Source organism: Aedes albopictus, chromosome 3, assembly GCF_035046485.1.
Source record: "Aedes albopictus strain Foshan chromosome 3, AalbF5, whole genome shotgun sequence".
NCBI classification, from domain to species: domain Eukaryota; kingdom Metazoa; phylum Arthropoda; class Insecta; order Diptera; family Culicidae; genus Aedes; species Aedes albopictus.
The window spans coordinates 191,384,445-191,408,059 of NC_085138.1; the positions used below are offsets into that span (position 1 = coordinate 191,384,445).

At 38.1% G+C, this 23,615-nt stretch overlaps 2 protein-coding genes and 1 long non-coding RNA gene across 3 annotated transcripts; 2 read left to right on the forward strand and 1 right to left on the reverse strand.

The window, feature by feature from the left end:
- Positions 1 to 4,773: 4,773 nt before the first annotated feature.
- Positions 4,774 to 17,713, forward strand: LOC115261639 (uncharacterized). The gene is made up of 11 exons (XM_062857002.1): positions 4,774 to 4,905; positions 5,044 to 5,564; positions 6,217 to 6,441; positions 6,561 to 6,773; positions 6,837 to 7,088; positions 8,094 to 8,303; positions 8,367 to 8,585; positions 10,573 to 10,797; positions 10,868 to 12,044; positions 12,597 to 12,934; positions 13,076 to 17,713. The coding sequence occupies exons 1-11, from the start codon at positions 4,875 to 4,877 to the stop codon at positions 13,787 to 13,789; spliced, it is 4,125 nt and encodes a 1,374-aa protein (XP_062712986.1). The 5' UTR covers positions 4,774 to 4,874; the 3' UTR covers positions 13,790 to 17,713.
- Positions 17,714 to 18,515: 802 nt separating this feature from the next.
- Positions 18,516 to 19,507, reverse strand: LOC109429103 (uncharacterized). The gene is made up of 2 exons (XM_019704943.3): positions 19,300 to 19,507; positions 18,516 to 19,241 (listed from the first exon to the last, which is right to left on the reverse strand). The coding sequence occupies exons 1-2, from the start codon at positions 19,319 to 19,321 to the stop codon at positions 18,661 to 18,663; spliced, it is 603 nt and encodes a 200-aa protein (XP_019560488.2). The 5' UTR covers positions 19,322 to 19,507; the 3' UTR covers positions 18,516 to 18,660.
- A 1,469-nt stretch (positions 19,508 to 20,976) lies between these two features.
- Positions 20,977 to 21,638, forward strand: LOC115261169 (uncharacterized). The gene is made up of 2 exons (XR_003894798.2): positions 20,977 to 21,181; positions 21,256 to 21,638. It is a non-coding gene; the product is annotated as an uncharacterized LOC115261169 (long non-coding RNA).
- Positions 21,639 to 23,615: the final 1,977 nt, after the last annotated feature.

Sequence of the window (23,615 nt, forward strand, 5' to 3'; positions counted from 1 at the left end):
ACTGATGGCATACTCTATTGCTTCTATTATTCCAACTAATTCTGCGTTCATTATACTAAACTCTTCCTTTAATTTGTAACTAAAAGATGATTTTGTTTGTTGGTCGTATATCCCATACCCTACCCCTTCCAAGGTTTTCGATCCGTCTGTAAATATTTGATAATACCTTTCGTATTTTTCTCTTATTAACTGTAAAACTATTGCTTTTTGAATTTCTTTTGACGTATTTGTTTTGTTAACTGTTCCTATTTTAGAAATTATTACTAGTTTACTTTTATCTGGAGGGTTTATCATGTTTTGGTTAAATTTACATTGTAATAGATGATAATTATTTAAAGATGCGGTTTTTTGAATGTAGCTTGTATGTTTTGGCAAAGTATCTGAATTAATTAAATTGTTAAGACTTTCTGTTATTGGACTGTTATTATAATATAAGTTTTTAAGTATTTCTTTAAATGTGAGATATTGTGCTCTGTATTTCAAAGGCAATTCTCCTGTTTCTGCAAATAATACTTGATTTGGTGTAGACTGTAGGTACCTGAATGTTGTTCTTAATGACAAGTTTTGTATTTTTTCAATTCTTTGTAAATCTGTTTTAGACGCTGCCGAATAAATGGTTATGCCATAATCTATCTGTGATCTTACTATTGATTTATTCACCTGACTCAGTGTTGTTGGATGTGCTCCTCCCTTTTTCCTACTTAGCATTTTTATAATATTTATCTTCTTTTTTGCTTTGTTTGTTATTTCTGTGATGTGAGTTTTAAATGAAAGCTTGTTATCTATCCAAATCCCTAAGTATCTATGAACGAATTTTAATTCAACTGGTTGGTTATTTATTTTAATTTGTACATTATCCGGAATATTATTATCAAAACAAATTGCTGCTGATTTATTTGGGTTAACAATTAAATCTAAATCATGTAAAGCTGTACAGATGGAATCCAAGGTATTATTCATTTTGTTTACTGCTGTTGGAATATTTTCGCTTTCAATAAAAATCGCAAAGTCATCTGCAAACTGTATAAGTACACCCTCTTCCGCTAATTCATGAATTGAACTCGTGTAAATATTAAAAAGTATCGGGGAAAGCGGACAACCTTGGGGCAGTCCTTTATTTGTTATTCTTTCTATTTCAGTTCCATCGTTCATAATAATTTTAACCGTTCTTTTCCTTAAATAGTAATAACACCAATCTATTAATTCATCCGGAAACTTTTTCTCTTTCAAAATATTCAGTAGTTTTTCAATATTTACATTATCGAATGCCTTTGATAAATCTAAAAATGTACAAAGCGAAAAATGTTTTTTATTTTTTGAATGATTAATTTTTGCTATTAACATATTTACACAGTTTATTGCTGATGTTTTTTGTTTAAACCCAAAGGAATATTGTGGAAGCGGGGAATGTAGTTTAATAAATTCAACAAGTTTTGTTTTGTATGAAATATTTATTGTTTTCAGAAAAACCGGGATCAAACATATTGGTCGATAAGATCTAGCATCATTTTCTTCTTTTTCAGGTTTTAAGATTGCAACTGTTTTAATTTCAAGCCAACTTTTAGGAATTTGTCTGGAATGAATCACTTCGTTACACATTTCTGTAATTTTAATCATTAGATCTAAATTTAATTGCTTTAAAAAGTAATATGATATGTTATCCGGTCCGGGTGCAGATGTATCTTTTTTAGAATTGATTATATTTTGAATTTCTCTTAACGTTATTTTATGTTTTCCCATTGTATTTGTGGGACTATACTTTATATCCGTTGTTTTGTTTGGAAAATTGAGATTCATGAATTCCGATGCTAGATTTTTATCGTTCAATAGTTTTATGTTGTTTTTCTTCGGAAAACCTCCACTAATCATTTTAACCGTTGTCCATAATTCTTTTATGTTCATGTCCGGTGTCAAACTGTCAGTTAGTTCTCTGTATGATTTCCTTTTTTCTTTTCTTATTTCTGCTTTCAGTATAGTTCTCGCTTTCTTAAATTCTAGGAAATTTTGTAAAGTTAAGTTGTTAAAATATTTGATTAAAAGTTTGTTTTTGTCATCATATAATTTTTGTATTGTCGTTGTCCACCATTTTTTAGGGTGATTAGTTTTAGAAGGTTTGAATTTAGCGTCGTCGATACATTTCTTGAATTTGATACTCAATTGTTCAGGGTCCTCAATTTCTTCCGGTAAAATATTGTTCAAGTTTTCTAATGCTTGTTTTTTGTTGATTTGTGTTAAGTTGTATTCATAGTATTTAGCTTGATTTATGATTTCAAATAATATTATTTTATGTTCTCCACAGATTTCTTGATCCAGAACTGACCATTCTACTTTAGGTGCTATACTTGTTGAAACTATTGTTAAATCTATTGCTGAAGGCGTCGAATTAGGATGTCTGATTGTAGTTGGATTACCGTCATTCATTACCATGAGTTCAGTATTTTCTAACACTTCTACTAACAATTCCCCACGGGCGCAGGTTTTATTCGATTGGTTCCATGTTGGATGATGTGCATTTAAATCTCCTGCCAAGATTGTGGAAATATTAGATTTGTCTATGAATTCTATTAACTTAAGCAACTGTGTTTTTAGTTGACTATTTCCGATATTTGGTGGTATGTATATTGAAAAAATCATTAAACTGTTAACTGTGTTATTTGTTTTAATTGCTACTGCTTCAATGGGGTGAATATTTGGTAAAGAAACTATTGTAAAGTCTATTTCATTTCTAATCAGTAATCCAACTCCTCCATATCCCTTTTCTCTGCATTTTTTAATGAATTTATAACCAGAAAAATTAAAGTTTTCATCCTGTTTAATCCAAATTTCTGAAAGAATTGCAATGTCAATTTTATGTTGCTGTAATAGTACTGTTAGTAGTGAACGGTTAGCTGCTGGTCTTATGCTGTTAATGTTATTTTGTAGAATGGTTAGGTTCCTGACCGCGTCCATTCTGAATTATTTGGTTGTGTTATTAGAGGGTTCTCGTTGGGTTTGAGAAATGTTGGGTTCACTATTTCCTGTAGTTGATCGCTTATTTGTTTAAGTATTTCATCGCTGTTATTTGTTTGTTTGTTGTCTTTTTTGTTACTGATGGTTTTGTCTATTTTGTCTTTTATTTGCTTGATCTTAGTTATCATTTTGTTCATGTTCAGTTGTTTAATCATTTCCATTTTGAGTGAATTTACTATTTGTTCCAGTTCGACTTTTGTTATGTATTTCTCTTCTGTGATTTCTTGTGTATTCGACTTGTTCTTATTGTTTGTGTATGTTTGAGTCTGACTTTCTTGTACATTCGGTTTACTATTAGGGTTTGTGTCCTGTTGAGCTTTTGGGTTCCAGTTTGTTTCTTGTGGGATCGCTTCATCTGATTTGTCAGTTATTGGAGGGAATTCTTCGTTAGACTGTAGCCTTATTTCTGTTTGAGATTTTCGCGGGTATCGTTTTTCTGCCTCGTTAAAGGTTAGTTTATTGTATGCCATTGACTTGTTTATATTTTCCTGCCTGATCCTTTCTTTGCAATTTACATCAAAAGCCTTGTGTGAACCTCCGCAATGGAAGCACCTGAGGTCCAGTGACTTACAATCCTTGCCTTCGTGATCCCCATTCGCGCAAATGTAACATCTTTGTTGTCCTGACTTACACGCCTTGACCCTATGACCGTATCTTAGACATTTGTAGCAGAACTTTACCGGAAAAAGGTAAACCTCCACTATTTTTGGGATTCCAAAAATAATTACTTCCCTTGGCAACTTGTCACCTTCAGCATAAATTTTCACGCTGTAGGTCGGTACTAATTTTCCTTTTTCCATTTTCTGTATCCTTTCCACCTTCTTGATGTTTATTCTTTCCGATTCCAGTTTTTCCAATATTTCTTGTTCTGGGATACTTGGAGGGATGTCTCTCACTACCCCGATGGTTTCCTTGAACATGGCCGGTACGTAAATTTTGTATTTGAATGTTTCCTTGAGAATTTTCGAGTTAATCAGATTTTCTGCATGTTTCGGGTTTGCAAATGTTATTCTGTATCTATTTTTGCCAGCTGTTTTCAATTCCGTGTAGTTTGTAATTTTGATGTTGTGCAGGGTTCGAGCTAATTCCATAACATGAATATTGGTTGTTGGATCTGTTGGTTCTATGAAAAAAGTTGTGAACAATTTGTTTTTTTCCCAACCATCTTCAAGGAAACCATCTCGCTCCTTGTATTTTTCGCTTACGTCCATTTTTGTCTTTCCGATCTTGTCCTTCTCACTATCGCCATTTTGTTTTTCCCTGTCTTTGTCCTTCTTCCTCTTCTTCCTACCTTTCTTCTGGTCGTCCTCACCGTCGCTACTCATTTTTCTACGTAGGGACAAAACCCCGTCACTAGCTGATTCGTATCCTGTACCTGAGTCAAGTTCCTGATCAGTGTCGTCTACAAGGCCCGAAGACCTTCCAAACTCGTCATCTTCCACTGACATCCAACGAGGCGCATAAACCTCGTAGGTTGGTGATTATAATCTCGAAAGCCACCCCCAAGGGCGCTTGAGAAACGGAATCTTCACTTACCAATCGATAATCTGCACTGCCTTCACAACTTTACAACTAACAACTATCAAAATTAAGACCAATTACTACTATTTTGAGAACACTCAACTTATTTAATGGCTATCAATCTGCCTTTTTTCTCGCGGACGCTCACTTGCAACACCTGTAAATACTTCACAACTGTACTCGCCGATCGTTGGTTGGAGAATGCCTAGCCTCTTTGCGTTCAAAACAATCAGTTTCGCCTGTTTATCACGACATTTTTTCAGCGCTGTTTACAGTTTGGCCCAAATGTATTTTTGCAAATCGCGAGTTTTATTAAGTTTTACGCGTTTTACGTAAAGTTCATAATGTATGGCTCCAAAAATAAAATGAATCTAGGTGAGTAAGAACTGTTTAGTACTAAGCGAGTAACGAAAACTCTTTAGGTGGTAGACTGTCGCTTCTGATCTACCCACGTTACTGGAGAGTAAACAAGTTTGTTACTAAAATTATTAATGGTTAATGCTTATCACACAGATGGTGCCGCAATGCTTCCTGGACCAGATCCAGATTTTTTCGCAGGGTCAGTGCAAGCAACGCCGTCTGTAGGATGCTACGAGGAGGTAGTGACGACCAGCAATGAAAACGAAACTGAGCTCTCTTTCCGCAACGTTGAAACGTCGACACCAAAACGGAAGTCGAACGATGCGAGTAAATCCAATAAGCATAGTCGTTTGCACCCATCGAACTCAAATTCCTTCATCGATCCCCCGTTGCGAACCAGATTGTCTCTTAGCAAATCTATGCCTATCCAAACGCTACCTGAAATCGATGCATATCGTGGATTCGTCAACCCTCCTCTCCGAAACAGGCATTTACGAGAGTTCAATCATTCTGCTGACCCACTGCTACCCAGATATCCGTTTTCCGTTAAAATAGAAAAGCAAAGAAATGAGCTACAGACTGCAGATTCAAACCGTCACAAAATGGAAATAGAGCGAAGCTCTAGAAGGCTGCCATTGCTGGACAGATCGCTTGGCACAATACGCAAATCACAGGTAATATAAAAGTATTTGAAAAACTTCTTTCTGGTTGTTTGTTCCTACTGGAACTTGACCTTACTTTCTTCAACTTAGTATTTAAGCACTCGCAGTAGCTATTGCAGATTTTACCCCAAACCGAACTATCCCATTATTTTTAGTACGCTTAGTAAGTGTGATAAGGGGCCCAAATAGTCGAAACGATAAACGCGCGAGTATTCAGCAAGAAAATGCTGAGAATGATGGGTTAGATTTTCGGACGGCCCATTAACTTCAGGCAATATGCAGATTGGCAGAGAAAGCAGTTACCTGCCACTCTATGCCCAAGGAAGTCAATAATATTTCCATTACGAAAATGTCCCTGGACTGACCGGGAATCGAACACGTCACTCTCAGCATGGTCATGCTGAATACTCACGTCTTTTCAGCTGTGGCTATATGGGCCCTATATATTGTGTTCGATTAGGGCTGAAAGTTTCTCAAATAAAGATAAATCAATCAATCAATGTGTTCGATTAATCATTTAGATTTATTGAATATATAATTTATGATTGAGCACAAAATTGTTGTTCTTGATTTTGGTGATTATCTAATATCATTATTGTTTTATTAATGTTCATTTTCATATGTATGGTTATGGTTATATAAACGTTTTGAATTATTGGTACAGGTATCCGGCGAAAACAGATCATTTTCAGTATCGGGACGGCGCCGTGATTCGTCGTTGCATGTATCCGTTGATGCGGTTACGAATAATGAACGATACAGGTATGGAAAGATTAACAACTCGATCAGAGACCTACATCTACATCGTACATCAGTCCGAGATGGAGAGCACCGAAAAGGCGAAGAAAAGCTCAAAAATCAATCATATTCTGCAAACGACAAATCTCAGGTAAGATTGACTACGTTGCTCGTTTGATTTTTACATAAAATTTGTCAAAATCGAACAAACACTACATTTAATTAACTTGAAACCCCACGGAGAAACGAACAATGTAATTTTCATTGCAGGTGTCCGTCAAAGATTATTTGTCATTGGCAGTAGGACAACACCAAGACCTAAAAGCAAAGTCCTTTTGCAACTCGTTGAGAGGCAACAGTGACCGCTTACACCGTGGAATAAACTCTGAAGTAGGCAAACAGATAATCAGGCCGGATATCTCGCAGATTTCGAATAACTCATCGCTGCTCAACGGACGGTGTGCTGCAATCGACTTATCCCAGGTAATTTGTACAAAATATCTTTTTAAATTATTGATAATTCTTTCATGATTGTTTTTTCCGCAGGTACCCGTCGTTCTTGATAAAAATAATGATTCATTATCGTCTGTTGCTCGACGCAGTGATAGCAAGGGCCCTCCGCTTTCAATAACCCATGCATCTTCAAGTAACAATTTGATTCGAGACACCACGGCCATCGACCTGAGTTGTAGACCAACGCGAGAAGTAGAGCAGCAGAGAAAAGAAGTGAAGTTATCGCGAAGTTTGAGTGAATCATATTGGCGAAATGAATCGTATACTGCAGGAAACGTTTCAAAGGTAATTTCCAACTATGATCAAACTTGCAACGGTGGGTTGACATACGGATCCAAAACTATTTGTCAAACATGCTTTTAGAAAGAAGTGTTTGATTGTTGTAAAATGGGTTTACCACCCTACAACTTGTATAAAAACTACGTTATTTGATTTGTTGATCAGTTAAAGTATGCTTTTTTTAACTTTCCTATTCTATTCTGTACAGGGTTTGGTTATTGTAATTATTGAAGAGTGTTTCTACCGTGAGGTCGCCATTCACCGTTCATTTTTTGTCTATCACACAATAATTATCAAAAGCTATTGATCTATTGTAGCAAAAATGAATGTAATATGTTGTCACATTCAAAAACTATCATTTCACCAAAATTTTATATGGGTGTACTTGAAATCATGTTGTCAAAAAAAAGGTTCCCACTTCATAAGCGCAGCGTGGGCGTGAGCAGCGAGCAGGGAACCAACTCCACGGTAGCAATGAGCGTGTTCACCTCGTAGGCCAGACTATAGCAGAATTTGACCCAACGCCAATCTGTATTCTTAAAAGTTTGATCAACGGACTTCGCTCAGTCCTAAGATCTTAAGCTTCATACGGAATGCCTCATTGGCTAGTTATGCCAGTTTACCCTGCTGGGCCAAGTGCTGGGCTAGGGTTAATACATTAAAAAAAAAGGTCTCAAAGGGTTAAACATTTTAGCACAGACAAACAGACGTAACACTTCGGACATTTTTCGATTCAAATCATAGTCACGGAAACATATTCGCCCAATGCTAAAATGACTAAGTTTGGCCGACCATCAACTAGGTGGCGGTAGTGAGCGAACGTCAAACTCGAACAAAAACGATGTGAGCGCCACAGATGGGTAGTTGACCAACTATCAAATTTTGAAAAAGATCGTTAAATCGAAGTACGATGGGAATTATCAGAGTGTTACGTCTGTTTGTCTGTGATTTTAGTTTCTATTAATGTAATAATTTGTTTTCTTTAAAAAAATTTTTTTGCGCTTTTTACAGCTATCCGATTCGTCATCAGTGGTAGGAAGACATCAAGAACGAAGAGCTCAACTGTTATCCAGGAACCCATTAAAAGATATCAACGGCAATGATCTACACCGCGGATTGCAATCTGAAGCAGATAGGCGAAACATCCGGTCAGACAAGTTACAGGCTTCGAATAATTCGTCGTTGCTTAACGGACGATTTCCTGCAATCGATTTATTACAAGTAAATTGAAGCGATTTCATTTTTAGATCAAACATTAAACCAGCATATATATATTTTTTGCAGCTATCTTCTGAGAATGGGCTTCACAGGGAACGAGCAAATTCTTCCCATCAGTGTGTCTGTGCAGCTTCACGCAGTAATTCGCAAAGATTCGAAAGCAGATATGATCAACATTATAGGTCGGCTCAGGAAATTGATAGCCACCGGACGGTAGTCAAGAAAATGAGAGGTTTGGAGTTGCCTTTGCTAGATAGGTCGGATGACGCAATTGACGCATCTCAGGTAATTCTAGCGATATTGTTAGCAAAATTCTTAGACATTGTTAGCGTAGATGAAAACTGAAACTTTTGAAACATGAAAATCCTTTTTTTCTCCCAATTGCACTGCCCATAACTGCATATTTGTAATATTTGTATTTTTCTGCTGGCATTCACACAATACCAAGGATGATCACCAAATTACAAGTAGGGTCTGAGACCATTTGGGCAGGGGGACCTATTTTGGGTATCTTAGTCATTTTTTAATCAATTTATTTGGTTTTCGGAATAAGGTGATATACGAGTATCTAGCCGTGTTCAAAAATGCATGTCGATTGGTTTGAAATTGACTGAGTTATATGTAGCAGCAAGTGCCCAAAATAGGTCCACCTGCCCAAATGGTCCCAGACCCTACTTTCGATTACCTGAATGAAATTTTAAAGTTTGTTCTAGAATTTATAAAATAAATACCAACCCAAGGAACATTCACTCATGACATTTTTATTCCACATTTGATTGAATTACAGTTTAACATTATTTTATCACAGCTTGTAATCAGGCGTTGTTCAAACAAAAGTGGAGAAGTTATTGAGCAATCTTTTCTGCAAGCGCGATACAGGCTTTACAATCGGAAGTAATCTGTGTTATACCAGCCTCATATTAAACTTGTATTCAGCTATAGTAACCTGCTGCGAAAACAAAAAACAAATTGAAGTGCAAGGTGCAATCATGTTTATTTGTCGCATCTCAACGCATTTATAACACACAAGCTCTTCTAAAAATTTCTCAACTTGGGATTTAAACTCGTGATCTCCCAATCACCCGTCGCATGTCTTGCCGACTACGCCATCCTGGAATTGGTAAGTTGCTCGCTGAGAGTGTAACATCTTCGCAATGCTGTGAAAGAACAATATTCAGATTTATGGAAGGTTGTAAATATTTATTTAAAAAAAATGTTAAGATGACTGCAACTTTGAAATTGCTACGAAAATTAGCAAATTTTTCGAATATTTTGCATTGGAGTGCAACAAACATTTATACATATTTAACGTTTCAGTACCGCTCTATTATAATCACTTTGACTTGTTGTTCAATCGAAAAGTGATAATCGAACAAATAAGTCATTAACTCTTTTAAATAGCTTACTGTTAAGCCATTATTGGACGTTCCCAAAATAGCTGAAGTATTAACATCGCAAGCATTTGTTCAACTTATATAGACCACAAAAATCAGCTATCGGAAACTGTGGAACATAAGCTTTTTAACGCGTAGAAAAAAGTTCTTCTTCAGCTTATATTAAAGCTAGTAAGGGCAAATCGAACAAACAAAAGTTGCTGAAGTTTGTTAAGCTTATAATTGAATTGCTGTTCACATTCGTGCCAAATGTTGCATTTTGGCTTATTTACAATGTAAATAGCATAATTTCAGCTTTTATTCAGCATTTGGCTTTGTCCAGCTGCGGATGTTATAAACCAACAATAGTTCGACATGTACGCTTATTAATGACTTTGAATTGTTCCTTGGGAAGTAATTTTATCTCATTACCAAATGTATAACAGTCACACTGAGAACAAGAGTTCAAAGCGTTGATTGATGACATATAATAGGTCTAAATAATGTTCCTGCTATTGATCCAGCACACAAGAAATGCTATAGACGATTTCATTGTCAATTATTTATTGGAAATTTTTTGAAATTCCCGGGGTGAAAACTTTTGCGGGTTTAAGCGATGTTTTGGGCTTTTTTCAGCTTTTTTTTAGGTTTTTTGGCTTGACAAAACTAGTGTCGTTCCCCTGGAAATTCCGGTCATTTTCTATTCTAGCGAAAGTTGCTACCTTTGGCATCCATTTTCTCCAATGCCTACTTTCGTACAATGTTACTGTTATACGGTTATGGGCAGTTCAGAAGAAATTTCTCAGGAATTACGCAGTTGTAAGAAATTTACTGTTCAAATAGCACTGTAGAAAAATGATAGATGATTATAGTATAATACGTATAACTTTGATTTTCAGATGTCCATCAATTCAGATGTTAGCAATCTATCATGGTCACAAATGAGAAAACACCAGGATCGATCACCATTGCGTCGATTTGTAGACCCATTTTCACAGTCGAGGAACTCCAGCAACCTTGGGTTGTTAAAAGATGACAGACAGAGACATAAAATGGACAGTCCGCGTACTTCTAGGATGTACTATGCATACAACACCTCGAATACGACAGTCGATACAGTTCAGGTATTTTTTTTTATTTCTGAGAGCATCCCCAATTATTATAATAAAATAAATTGTTCATATTCTATCTCAGGATCCTAATTTCTCGTACGCGTACGATGAATCATCGAGAAAATTGCGGATTGGCAAACTCTACCGGAATGTTTCACGAAACCTCTTCAATCCTATTTGGTCACGAGAAAACATTGGCGTAAATCCACGGCACAAGCAGCACGGTGAATTCAGCATTCATAGAGAGATTCACAGTACATCGTATGATTCCGCTCGTCATAGCAATGGAACAGATGGACAGGAAGCTATTATCGACTTATCTCGCTCAAGTCGTCACCCAAGGCAAGAATTGGCCAACGAGATGGCCAAGCAAAAAGCAAACATGTCACAGGATTTGATCGGCCTAGACCTGCGCTGCCAACCAGCAGGAATCACTAAGCCAAGTCTTCCGGAGATATTGGAACATGTTGGATCAGATGGAATAGGATCACTGGTGCAAAACGGAGAGCCGGATGTTTTCAAAGCAGTTCTAGATTTGAACCACCGTTCAGCATGTATCGATTCTGTCTCGCATGCTTCAAGCAAACTTGCTGCCGATACGATCATTGATGCAGAACCGCCAGTTTTAGTGGAGAAAACGTTATGCGACCCACCAGCACATGGTAGACAGCTGGTGGCTAAATATAGCTTGATTCTACCAGATGATGAAAACATGTCTACAAATGAAGCCCACGTCGAGGAACAAACCGAAATTGGTGTTCCGACTACTCCTACCCGACTAAACACATCGATAACGAAACTAACAAACGATCACACTAAGCCGTCCGACATAATAGCAGCTGAACCGGTTATGCAACAAAAGTGTACAACTGATGCCACAATTTTCGAAACGAGCGAACAGCTGTTCCCTAAACCTACTGAGTTGGCGAATGAGCAGATAGCCATTTGTTCTCAATTGCAGATTAGTTCGAATCAGGAATTTGCAAATAATGCACGACAGAACTGCGATGAGAACAGTAAGAGGAATGATGATTCCGATTCAGAGGAATTTGCAAATAATGCACGACAGAACTGTGATGAGAACAGTGAGAGGAATGATGATTCCGATTCAGAGCATGAAGACTTGGACGATAACGCTCATGAGATTCAAATTGGTGATCTTACTTTATTGAATGAGTTCATAGTTGACGAATATTTTGAAAAATATACTAATCAAACACTCATCAATGACGACGATGAAGGCGAAAAGGAACACCAAGGTATGTAATGCTATGTACTTATCAATTATGGAAGTAATGTTCAGTCTACATTTTTGTTGTTTATTGTGGGTTTATCGGCTACTTGTATTCTACCGGTCGCTTCAGTATGGCCTCCAAAGTAGCCGTTTTATAAACATTGATATTGAATGCGTTCAATTCCTCGTTGCCACTAGCTACTCAATAACATTCATTTTTTGACAATTAAGCTGAGTTTAATATGAAAACGGCTACTTAAGTAATCGGTGGAATACAAATAGTTGGCAAATCCACAATATTTTCATTCAGGAATGTATAAGCACAGTTCACACATAATGACATTCTAAGACATGTGACTAAAAATCCTGATATTAACATGTAAACAGTGCGGAATAAATTCTTTTTCATCACTTCAGGATTAGAATTTCAAACTAATAAGGGAATGTACCGTGCAAGACCCCATTTTATATATTGAAATCGCACTTATATTTTCAGGGATCTATACAACCGATTCTTCAATCACAGACAGTCTGTTTTCAATGTCAAATATAATTAATTCATATTACCATTCCACAGAATCGTCACCAACACATTCTCCTGCTGACGTCGAGTTAAACAACGGTGACCTCGGATTTGAAGAGCTGAATACAAACTCTCCGCCAAAGAAAAAAAATCTTCGAATTGTTATTCGAAACTCGCGAATGCGCGGTTTGCAGTACACGCGAGCTGACGGTGTTGTCATCCCTGCTCGAAGCGTTAAGCCTCCGTGCAGTTGCAGCAAGTATAAATGTTACGAAAAATACAGCGAAGAAATACGACAAAAACTGTTGAAAAACCTTTTGAAGTTGACGACATCCGGTCAGAACCAGTTCATAAGCAATCACTTTTCAATCCGGACCACTGCTCGGCCTAAGGTAAAAATATGATTGGGACTTCAAAAGAAATTTAACCCTTTCCTTCCCACGACTTTGAACGGACCCCCCCCCCACCTTTCCCCCCTTGGAATCTACGTAGCGTATGAACTAGCCCTAATGCGTATTTTTTTTTTATTGCAGGGCCTCGGGCATTCACGGAGAGTGTTCACCAGATCTTACTTTCTTCCCGCTGTCAACGGCCGTATTCATGTTTGCAAAGAAATGTTCAGCCACACATTGGATGTTAAGGATAAAAAGATTCGCGTGCTGGCTGATAAAAAGGTTGTTGGATTGGGTATCACTGCAGACGATCTGAGGTCCAACAATAGGTCACAAAAAGCACTGCATGAAAGCGATTTGGTTTATATCGAGCAGCATATACGCTCATTTCCTGCATACACCTCGCACTATGCTCGTGAAAGGTCAGATAAGCTCTATTTGAGCTCTGACTTATCCATAAGTCGTATGCATGAGCTATATAAAATAAAATGCCTGGAAGACAATAAGCAGCCTGTGCAGTACAATACTTATCGTAAGATGTTCAAAAAGTTGAACATTTCTTTTAGGAAATTGAAGGTTGACACGTGTTGTAAATGTGACAAGTTTGCTATCAGTCTCAAACTGGCAACAGAAGATGAGAGGCCAAGTATTGAAAAAGCGCGAGAAAGGCACCACGCTGAGGCCGACGAGCCATACCTCCAAAAAAAACGTGACGTGCTGAAAGCAAAATCGGATATTCGGTATAGGACGGCGACATTCGACCTACAAAAATGTCTACCAACTCCGTATTTAAGCACTGGTATCGCGTTCTACAAACGCCAGTTGTATACGTACAACCTGGGCCCTGTAGCATAATCGGGCTAATAATATTAGCTACAAGTTACAAGTTACAAGTACTAATATTACAAGTGCTAATAATTTGTGTTGCATAAAGGCTCAATTTTCCACTAATATTATTAGTACTTGTAATATTAGTGACCATGAAAATACAAGTTGTTTTGGTTCATTTACCTGTCAAAATTCATCCGACAGTTCACTATTAATTTGAAATGGCAGTTGATGTTTGTTTATATTCTGCATTTTCCGCGTAACATCCGGAAATAACTTCATTTATTCCGAAGTTTTGCATTCTTCATACGATAGATGAAAAGCATGTGCTGTTTGGATAATTTTCGGCCGCTCTGACGAAATATTTTTTACAAAGTATGGCACAAAGTATGGCACTTCAAGAACCTAGATTTTTAGTAAAATGTCCCAAAGATATAATAGTAGGTACTGGTTGAAAAACAATGTATAAAGATTTAGCAACATGTATTATGGTTTTTGTTAAAATCCGAAGTGATCAGGGATGCAAAAATTGAGCTTTTACCTACTTTTATATGTCGCAACTCGATTCGAGTTAGTGTATATATATTGTAGCGCTTAATTAGCTTAATGATGCGCAATATAAGCAATTGATTCAAATTTATTTCGCATCTGCAACTTTACCTGTGCTTATGCAGTGACCATAATATATAACTTTACCAAGAACCTCCAATCAAAGATGGGTATTGTAGAAACTTTGAGGAACTTGAGAGACTCAGCAGAAATTATATTTTGGATACATAGTGTACATCAAAGCAATTTTCTCTTCAATGAGTTCTGAATACATATACTGCCAAATTTAATCGTCGAAAACTGGAATTAAGGTTGACATGTTGGATAAATAATATCTTTTGAGTTCATCAAAATGGTAAATCGATATATTCAAAACTAAATATGACTTCTGCAATACTTTAAAACTAACTTGTAAATTATTTTACAAGACCTTTGAGACTTGTAATCAAAAGTACAAGTCATAGCTAATATTTTATACTTGTAGTTTGTTTATGCAACATACACTTGTAAATACTACTAATAATATTAGTCCAACCGACTTGTAGTATTGGACTTGTAACTTGTACTTGTAGTATTTTTATGCAACAGAAAATTATAAGTTACAAGCTATAAGACTAATATTATTAGTAAAATTTTCATTATGCTACAGGCCCCTGACCATATTTGCCAGTCATCTTTCAGCAAACTCTGTGCAGTGCTTCCTCTGGGATGAATCGAAAGCAAGAAGAGGGTCGCAGGAAATAGGATCATGTCTATTAAAGGATCTGCAAGACTTAGATGAGAGAGTGGAAACTATGGTGTACTATTCAGACCGCTGTGCCGGCCAAAACCATAATGTTATAATCTGTATGCTCTTTCTATACTTTATCGAAAGCTGTGCTCGCGCTGGACGCACACTAACCATTGAACATAAGTTCATGGTATCCGGTCACAGCCACATGCAGGTGGACTCTGTGCACGGCGCAATAGAAATTGCCAAGAAAAGGTGTTCTATGAACATAGAAACCCCTCGCGATTGGGCGGTTTTTATTTCGGCCATAAGCAGAAAAGTGCCATTCAAAGTTATTGAATTGGAACAAAGTAGCTTCTTAGCGCTGAAAGGCCTGGATTCATATTACAAACGGTCAAAAACGGATACAGAAGGTGAAATTGTAAGATTCAAAGAAATCGCTGCATTCAAATACACAACCGGTGATTTGGGGACTGTGTATTTTAAGTACGATTTGCGCGACGAAGAATATCGGCAGTTCACCATGAACCGAGATCTCAACATACCTATCGTTTTGCCGTCGGCAATAAGTGATGAGCCGATCCCCATTCCTCAGGAAAAATTGGAAGATCTGCGAAAGTTGATGGAATTTGTCTCCAATAAGGCTTTCTATGAGACGCTTCTGAAGCAGCTAGTACCGAAAAAGCGTGGGCGGCGCTCAAAAATCGAAGTTGAGGACCACTTTGAGGCCGATCTGGACCAAGATCTCATGGCGGAAGAGCTGACGCAGGGGTAGTCAATAGAGATAGGCCGGGTAATAAGTGTATAAGCGAAATAAAAGTTGTTATCGTTTCATTGAATCATTTTTTTTTATTTTACAATATCACCACTTATACATTACTTGTTTTATCTTTTGTTCGCGTTATCAATACGTATGAAAAGTGCAATTCATATTATGATAAACTGAATTTCCTCTTAATTCAAGCGGCAGACTTTACGTAAGGTACACTGGGGTAAGTTGAAATGGGTGGGACAGGAAAAACGAGAAACTTTGAACAAAATTTCGTTACAATTTAAAAATCTATCCTTCACCAAAAGGTTATTGAAATTTGATTCAAAAACTGTGTAATGCCATTCCAATTGCTTATGAATTGATAGCATCATATTAACCCATTATTTTCCTACCCCACTCGTTTCAGCTTGCCCGGTGTACCTTATTACGTAGGTCGCTGCATACTAATATCCAAGTAACCCTGCAGTTCAAACCGTAAAACATGCATACAAAGAGTGTATAAATCAAGCATGATCCTGTATGTACAATTTGAGTTGAATAAAAGTCGGAAAAGATCCCATTATAGTCGCATATTAGCTAACTACAACCTAGGTATCAGGTATCAGAAGGTCGGCTACAGAGGCACGTTCTCCTTCATTTGGGAAATTTGTGCCATCGCCATGAACACGAGCCTGACTACAATCTAGGACACTACTATTAGGCTTGGGGCTCTTGTCCAGGTTAATTCAACTTCTAATTATTGTTGGATAATATTTTAAGGGCTGTTTGCAGTTCAGAAGGAATTTTTCAGCCTATCTTGATAGGGAAATTCCTTGTCTGAATCGCTCAAGAAGGCGTTTTCAGAAGGCAATTTCCTTGACTTCCTTGGGCAGAGTATGCTCGTGTCTGCCACACGATATACGAATGCAAAATAATCATAAGCAAAAATGGTCTTTGGCCTCAGATTAGTGTTCTATTAGATCAGCACGTCCCGAATGACTAAAGCCTGCGTCTCAACCTTGTTTACTATTAGATCAACTCCTTTGGGACTTTACGCAAAGATGAAAGAAAGAATTTGTAATAAACCGCAATAAATAGTGAATTTCTTTTAAATAGTATTTTTAATATTTTTAGAACCAAGAATATTAAAAAAGGATAAAATAGAAACTACGGGGTTTTCAGTTTTGTGGTTTCCTTTTAATTTGTCAACAAAATTTGTTGAGGGTACATTCAATTATACCCTCCGGTAATCCAATTGTTCAACAAGTAACAGTTACTATCTGAAAAAACTCCTTCTAAATGGTCTGAGATCCATTCAAGTTCTTTGCTAGATTCTGCTAACTTTTAACGTTTTCTTCTGGAGTCGCCAAGCCTCCTGATTTTCAATCGTTGAGTTTCCCTCACTTCCAGCTATTCACGGACTTCCCTATGCAAAACATTCATCCTGCCGATCGTTCGATCCGTCTCAGCTCCACACACGTCTTCCGTCCGTTTCAAAACCCAATCTGGCCGCTCCTCCTGGTGGACATCTACCGAAAGCAGTCAGTCACAATCGATGCCGTTCTCCTGAATCGTATCCGCAACTATTTTGGCATCCGTTTTGGAGGTGATGTGTGCAGCCAACATTCGCGGTCCCGGGGGAGTTTTTCATTAACTCCGTAAGCTGTTCCTTGCGCCAAAAAGATGTACTGTCCAATCTTTCCATAGCTCCGGATGGCTTCGTTGTCGACCATGAAATCGCAGTCGGAATGTTCCAGGGTGGTGTGGGTCGTCAGAATCGAGTTGTATGGCTCAACGACGGCCGTCGAAACCTGAGGAGCAGGGTAGATAGCGAATTCGAGCTTGGACTTCTTGCCGTAGTCAACCGAGAGACGTTCCATCAGCAGGGAACTTGCTTCGTAATGTGTTTTAGTCACAGAAATACTGGACGGTAAAAGGGCGATACAAACAAAATGAATCAAAATAAGATGTAAACATTTGGGCGGAAAACAAAAGAACGGCGAAATTATTTGGGCGAAATCAGCTTGTCAAAAAACATTTCGGCGAGTTTCTGAAGGGCTTAATCATAAACAATATAATAAATGGGCGCATTGCATATTTTATTTTCTACCGTAAAAATAAAACAGATTTTTAAATTTCACCAGTCATTACTGTATTGTTGGAAACTTGAAGCAACTATAAAAAATACGTACATGTTAGTTTTAGTTTTTTCGAGAAAGCTAAATTTGAAAAACCACCTGCAAATATTCAATTCCAATTTTCTCCATTGGAGCTAGTTGTGACATTGGCCCTTATGAAAAATCAGTGTCGAAATGGTTTTTACAAAAAAAAAAAAAATATTTATGAAACGACCTAAACCGACTTCCATTAGAGTCCCTATAATTAGAGTCTGGCGGACTGTCACTTTCGACCGGAGCCAATCGAGCATGACGTCATAGTGTCCTCACCGATAAATGCTACACCGTGACGTCATGCTCGATTGGCTCCGATCGAAAGTGACAGTCCGCCAGACTCTAACTAGACTGACTCTAACTTCCATGATGTCCAGCATTTTGGTTGCAAATCTACTCCCAGTAAATGATATCTCATTCCTATACTCTTGTGTAATTCTTCCTCTGAACCTGTCTTGAATCAACATTCGTAGTTCATCTTCATCTTCTCCAAGATATTTCTCAAAAAGTCGTAATGGTAACATGATTTTTTTTAATGAAAAAACAAGTATGTATTTGGTCAGTCATTCGAATTCATTTTATTAACGTAAAAAGAAATATGAAACATCCCAAAATAACAAATTAATCAGAAAGTAACATTTCGCTCGAGGCTCGAGCTCGTTTTCACGAACAGCCTGAACGTGTCAAACCAAAAAACCTACTTCGACTTTTTGGTTTTCGGCTCATCGGCCGACTTCTCGGCAGCCCGCTTCTTGCTCGCTTTGCCGGTGACCAGCGCCGGCTCACCAGCTGCCTTCTTCGCTTTGGCCTTAGAATCCGCCGATTTCACGTCCCCCTTCTTGGATTTCGGTTTGACGGATTCCTTTTTCGTCGGTTTTTGCTTCTTCTTGGAGTCAGAAGCCTTCTCGTCGTCGCTGTCATCAGATGACGACTGGACGTGCGATGTCCGCAGATATTTCGTCAGCGTGTCCAAAATTGCCTTTTTGGTTGGTTCGTCGCCCAACTTTTTGAGTTTCATGGCGAAGTCCGGGTGGAATCGTACCGAACCAGCGAGACCGACCCCCTTGGTGGACACTAGCACCTTTTCGTCCAGAGCTCGGTGGAGGCTCCGGTTGAGCGAACTCTCCTGAACAGTGTGCTTCTCGGCAATTTTCGTTTTCAAGGCCCGCAGCGAAATTCCCTTACGCGGGAGAAGCTCCTTTTGGGCCTCGATCATCGAAAAGACGATCATTTGCAGGTAGGTCGGCCCCGAGCGGGGAGAACCCTTGGAAGTGTTTGCTGATTGAAGAAAAACAGACGCTAAAGCGGAAATTCAATGTCAAACGAAATAAATTACCTTGTGATGATACAGCGGGCATTTTGATGGAACTTTTTGACACAAGTCAAGATGCGAAATCGAATTTTCTACAGGCGATATTTACACAACCAACTAAACCACACAGCGACACAGAACAGAAAGTGAAAAATTTTGTTTTTCAGCTTGCCGAAAGTATCCACGGAGACGACTCGACTGCATCAAAAGTCTACACGAAATAAAAATAAAAGAAAACTGCGCGAAATGCACGAAACACGCAAAAAATGTATTTACTCGAACTTGCACGAAACACGACCCACACGCTAAGGAAAAGTTACTCAGGAAAGGGTTCGTTCAAATATCACGTAACGCTTAGGGGGAGGGAGGGGGTCTAGCGCTGTGTTACGCTTCATACAAAATTTCAAAATTTCCCATACAAAAGTTGTTATGTGGGGGAGGGAGGGGGTCTATAATGGTCAAATTTTGCGTTACGTAATATTTGAATGAACCCAAAGCTGTGCGGGACTGCGGAACAAAATCTTTTTGCGTCAACAGGACGCAATCAGTGAAGTACTAGATTGAAAGTAGTGAGCTGGATTTTTGTATGGTAAGATGATCAGTTCTCCATTTCTGCAATGAAATGGTGCAAACAGCGTGGGTTATATGATTCCATGCCTAATTTGATGCTGTTTGAGCAAAACTTTTGGTAACTGTGTTGTTGAAGTTGCAAGAAATAAATAATACAACAAGACAGTTACCCAAGCTTTTGCTCAAATAGCATCAAATTAGTCAAGAAATCATATAACCCACGTTGTTTGTACCATTTCATTACAGAAATGGAGAACTGATCATCTCACCATACAAAAATCCAGCTCACTACTTTCAATCTAGTACTTCACTGATTGCTCCCTACTCAACGGAACGCAATCCCATAGTTCCGCCCAATAAGCCAAATTTGAGTAAATCGATTAAACTCACACTAGGTACAGTAGACGTTCGATAACTGCAACATGTTTACGTTTCACTTAGCGAATGAAATTCGATAACTGCAACAACTGACAACCGTCAAATAACTGTCAGTTGCTGTAGAATGCAGCCAATGTGCATACGGAAAACATCGCACTGCAACAAAAGTGCATGCGAAAAACATCGCATCGCTGTTGACATTTCGTTTTGACGGATAGCGGTGCGATAACTGCAAAATTGTTGCACTTAGCGGACTTGCAGTTAAAAAGCTTTGCAGTTAAAGCGTTTGCACCGAGCGAACGTCTACTGTAAATTGCCTTTACACGCTAAGATCAGTTTACCCATAAATAGGTAATTTATTTACCCATATATGAGTTTTATATGCATTACCTATATTATGGGTAAAATATACTAAGAAAAAACAGTAAAGTCTACTCATATTATGTGAAAACAGAGATTACCTAAATTTGGGTAAAGTGATTTACCCATATTTGGATGAAAAATACAAGGGGCCAGACACGTATTAGCATAATGAGTGTAATAGAAGTATATTAGTATATTTGCGGTATATTAATGTATTATTGTATATTAATGTATAACCATCAAAGTATTCTTACTGGCTGAAATCAAAGCTGTGACAGATGAATCAAAAAACAAACATTGTTTATCGAAAAAAATCGACCGCAGAGTTTGCTGCGATGCACTATTGCGCATTTCCCACCCCACTGGACACCTTGTTGGCAACATCGCGATAGAAAAAAAAAAAAGAGTGACTACTGCCGACTCCACTAATTTTCAAGTTTTCTATCGATAGACGATCGTGCTCAATAGCGAATAGTGAAAAAAATACGTTGCGGACTCAGGAATATATTCTTGACAAAACCATCAGCTTTCTCAGCGCAGGGAAATTGGCATAGGAATATTTGAACCGACGGAAGTGTTGTCAATATATGGGAAGGTAAGTTTAGTGATGATTCTTCACAAAAGAGCACCTCACGACCTCACCGTTATTATTTAAATTTTCTCCCACAGGCAAATCATCTATGTCCAAGTCTATGTCTCTTCCACACAAGAGGAGTTTCAGTATGTGGCCACAAATAGCGACAAGTATGCCGAGAATCCGTGATAAGTTGGAACCTAGTGAGAAAAAGGAAAGGCTTCTACGACGAAACTGAGCAATGTGGTTGAGGGGAGAAACTATCTGGAAGTCGAGCTGGAAGTACCGCCGGAAAGAAGCAGGCGAAATCAACAGATGACGGTGGAACCGTGGAACTTCGAGGCATTACATCGGACCAAGCATCGGACCGGAATGTGCCAGCTATTGCTTTGAAAGTTATTGAACGTCATAGGGTGGGGCACAGTTAGTGGCACTGGTATCCAATTATATGTTGAATAAATTAAGTGATTTTTACCGTAGTTTATATTTTTTATTAAGTATTATAAGACAACAGATATTTTAATTCTCAATCTTAATTAAAATGGAAATAAATGCAAATCAAAACATGGCAAAATAACTCATTTATGGGTAAATTGGATCTACTCATATATGGGTAAAGCATCGTTACCTATTTATGAGTAAAGGGCATTTACCCATAAAATGCGAATGTGCACTTTTCGGCGATTATGGGTAAACTTTACCCATATTTGGGTAAACTGACCTTAGCGTGACCTCCAGCTAAAATATATACTTAAGAGTAGGTAAATTCAACCCAAGACCCCCCCTCATTCAACCCAAATTTGAGTATACCTACATTTACTCAAAATTGGCTTATTGGGCTCAAGGATCCCCATTGGGTAGACGCATCTCTGTTTGTTTTTGACAACATCGGTGGGGGAAAGAGGGAAAACAACCTAATTTTGGGTAACTAGTTTATTCGATATACTCAGCTTTGAGTAAAATCGACCCAAAAATTAGGTAGTTTGATTTCTCCGTGTACATTCAGCGAAAAAAAAAAACTAACGAAATTCATCAAAATACCTTATGATTTTTTGCCATAACTCAACTTTATGAGACATGCAAAGACGACATCTTTTGATTGTTGTTTTCTTCTTCGCCAGACTTTGTTTTCATAATTTTGCTGGCGTGCTCGATAGGTAGCCGATTTGACAGTTCGATAGGTAGATTTTGTTTCACTCTTTGCGGGACTGTGTTCCCGCATAATGGCTAGTTTCCACTTTGTATACGTACTGTGCAAAAAGATAGGACAAGGTATTTAATGGTCATCAAGTAATGATTCCGCTCCAAAATTATTGTGCATCCTAGCTTAACCACTCAGATCCTGCTGATCTTAGTCAGCCGCCTTAAGATTGCGCCCGTTTGATTTGTACACGGCGGCTGACAGCTCCACCCGGCGGCTGCAAAACAGTTTTAGCCAAGTTGCACACCGTGTACAAATCATACGTGCGCGGTCTGGCGCGATCTGAGGCTGCGCGTTTCGAACGCAGCTTGCTGAGAATCTAAGATAAGCGCGACAATACTTGTGCAGTTCGCAGATGGCAAGTAAGGAAAAAAGTGTAACACTCGTAACGCCTCCCGTGCGAATCAAATGGAGCTGTCACTTTTCCTTGCGGAAAAATTGTCCGCGCTATTAAATATTCCGTAAGGAAAAGTAACGTTTCTCCCCATACTGGATCAGTTGTCAAAATTACTTGCGGAAAAAGATGGAATTTTACTTGAGCGCTCTACATGGCATTTACCGACACTGGCACTAATAGCACAGACAAACAGACGTAACACTTCGGACATTTTTCGAATCAAATCATAGTCTAGGCAAGAGTCTAGGAAACATTTTCGCCCAATGCTAAAATAACTGAGTTTGGCCGACCATCAACTAGGTGGCGGTAGTGTGCAAACGTCAAACTCGAGCAAAAACGATGCGAGCGCCACGGTTGGTCAGTTGGCCAACTATCAAATTTTTGAATAGACCGTTAAATCGGTGTACGATGCAAAATATCAAAGTGTTAGCATGCGTTTTACGCTGAAAATTACGACAATGATTTTTCATAAGGGCCTAACTGACTTGATCGATTTCTCTTCGTCGACTCTCTCTTTCGCTAATCACTTGATCAAAACAAACAAAATCATTATTCTTTCTGTTTCTAATGCAACATGTAGTCGTCTTCTTCGCATTTCAACCAAAAAATCTTTGGAAAACTCAATACACATTCTGTGATAACACAAAGAGAGGATCGATGAAGAGAACTTGAAAATGTCAATTAGGCCTAAATGAAAAATCAGTGTCGAATTGGGTTTTTAAATTTTGAAAAATGTTTTGATATTTTCATTTTATACAAAAGAGCACCTTTTTCTGAGTCACTATGATTTTTTTCAGATTTTTGGAACCTTATTTTGGTACCCAAAATCAATTCAATGAGATTTTTTGAAATCACCT

Coding starts and splice junctions, on each gene's coding strand:
- LOC115261639 (XM_062857002.1), top strand. CDS start 4,875: ATGTATGGCTCCAAAAATAAAATGAATCTAG. Junction 8,304..8,366: donor CTGCAATCGATTTATTACAA/GTAAATTGAAGC, acceptor TATTTTTTGCAG/CTATCTTCTGAGAATGGGCT. Junction 10,798..10,867: donor CGACAGTCGATACAGTTCAG/GTATTTTTTTTT, acceptor ATTCTATCTCAG/GATCCTAATTTCTCGTACGC.
- LOC109429103 (XM_019704943.3), bottom strand. CDS start 19,321: ATGCCCGCTGTATCATCACAAG. Junction 19,242..19,299: donor GCCCGCTGTATCATCACAAG/GTAATTTATTTC, acceptor TTCTTCAATCAG/CAAACACTTCCAAGGGTTCT.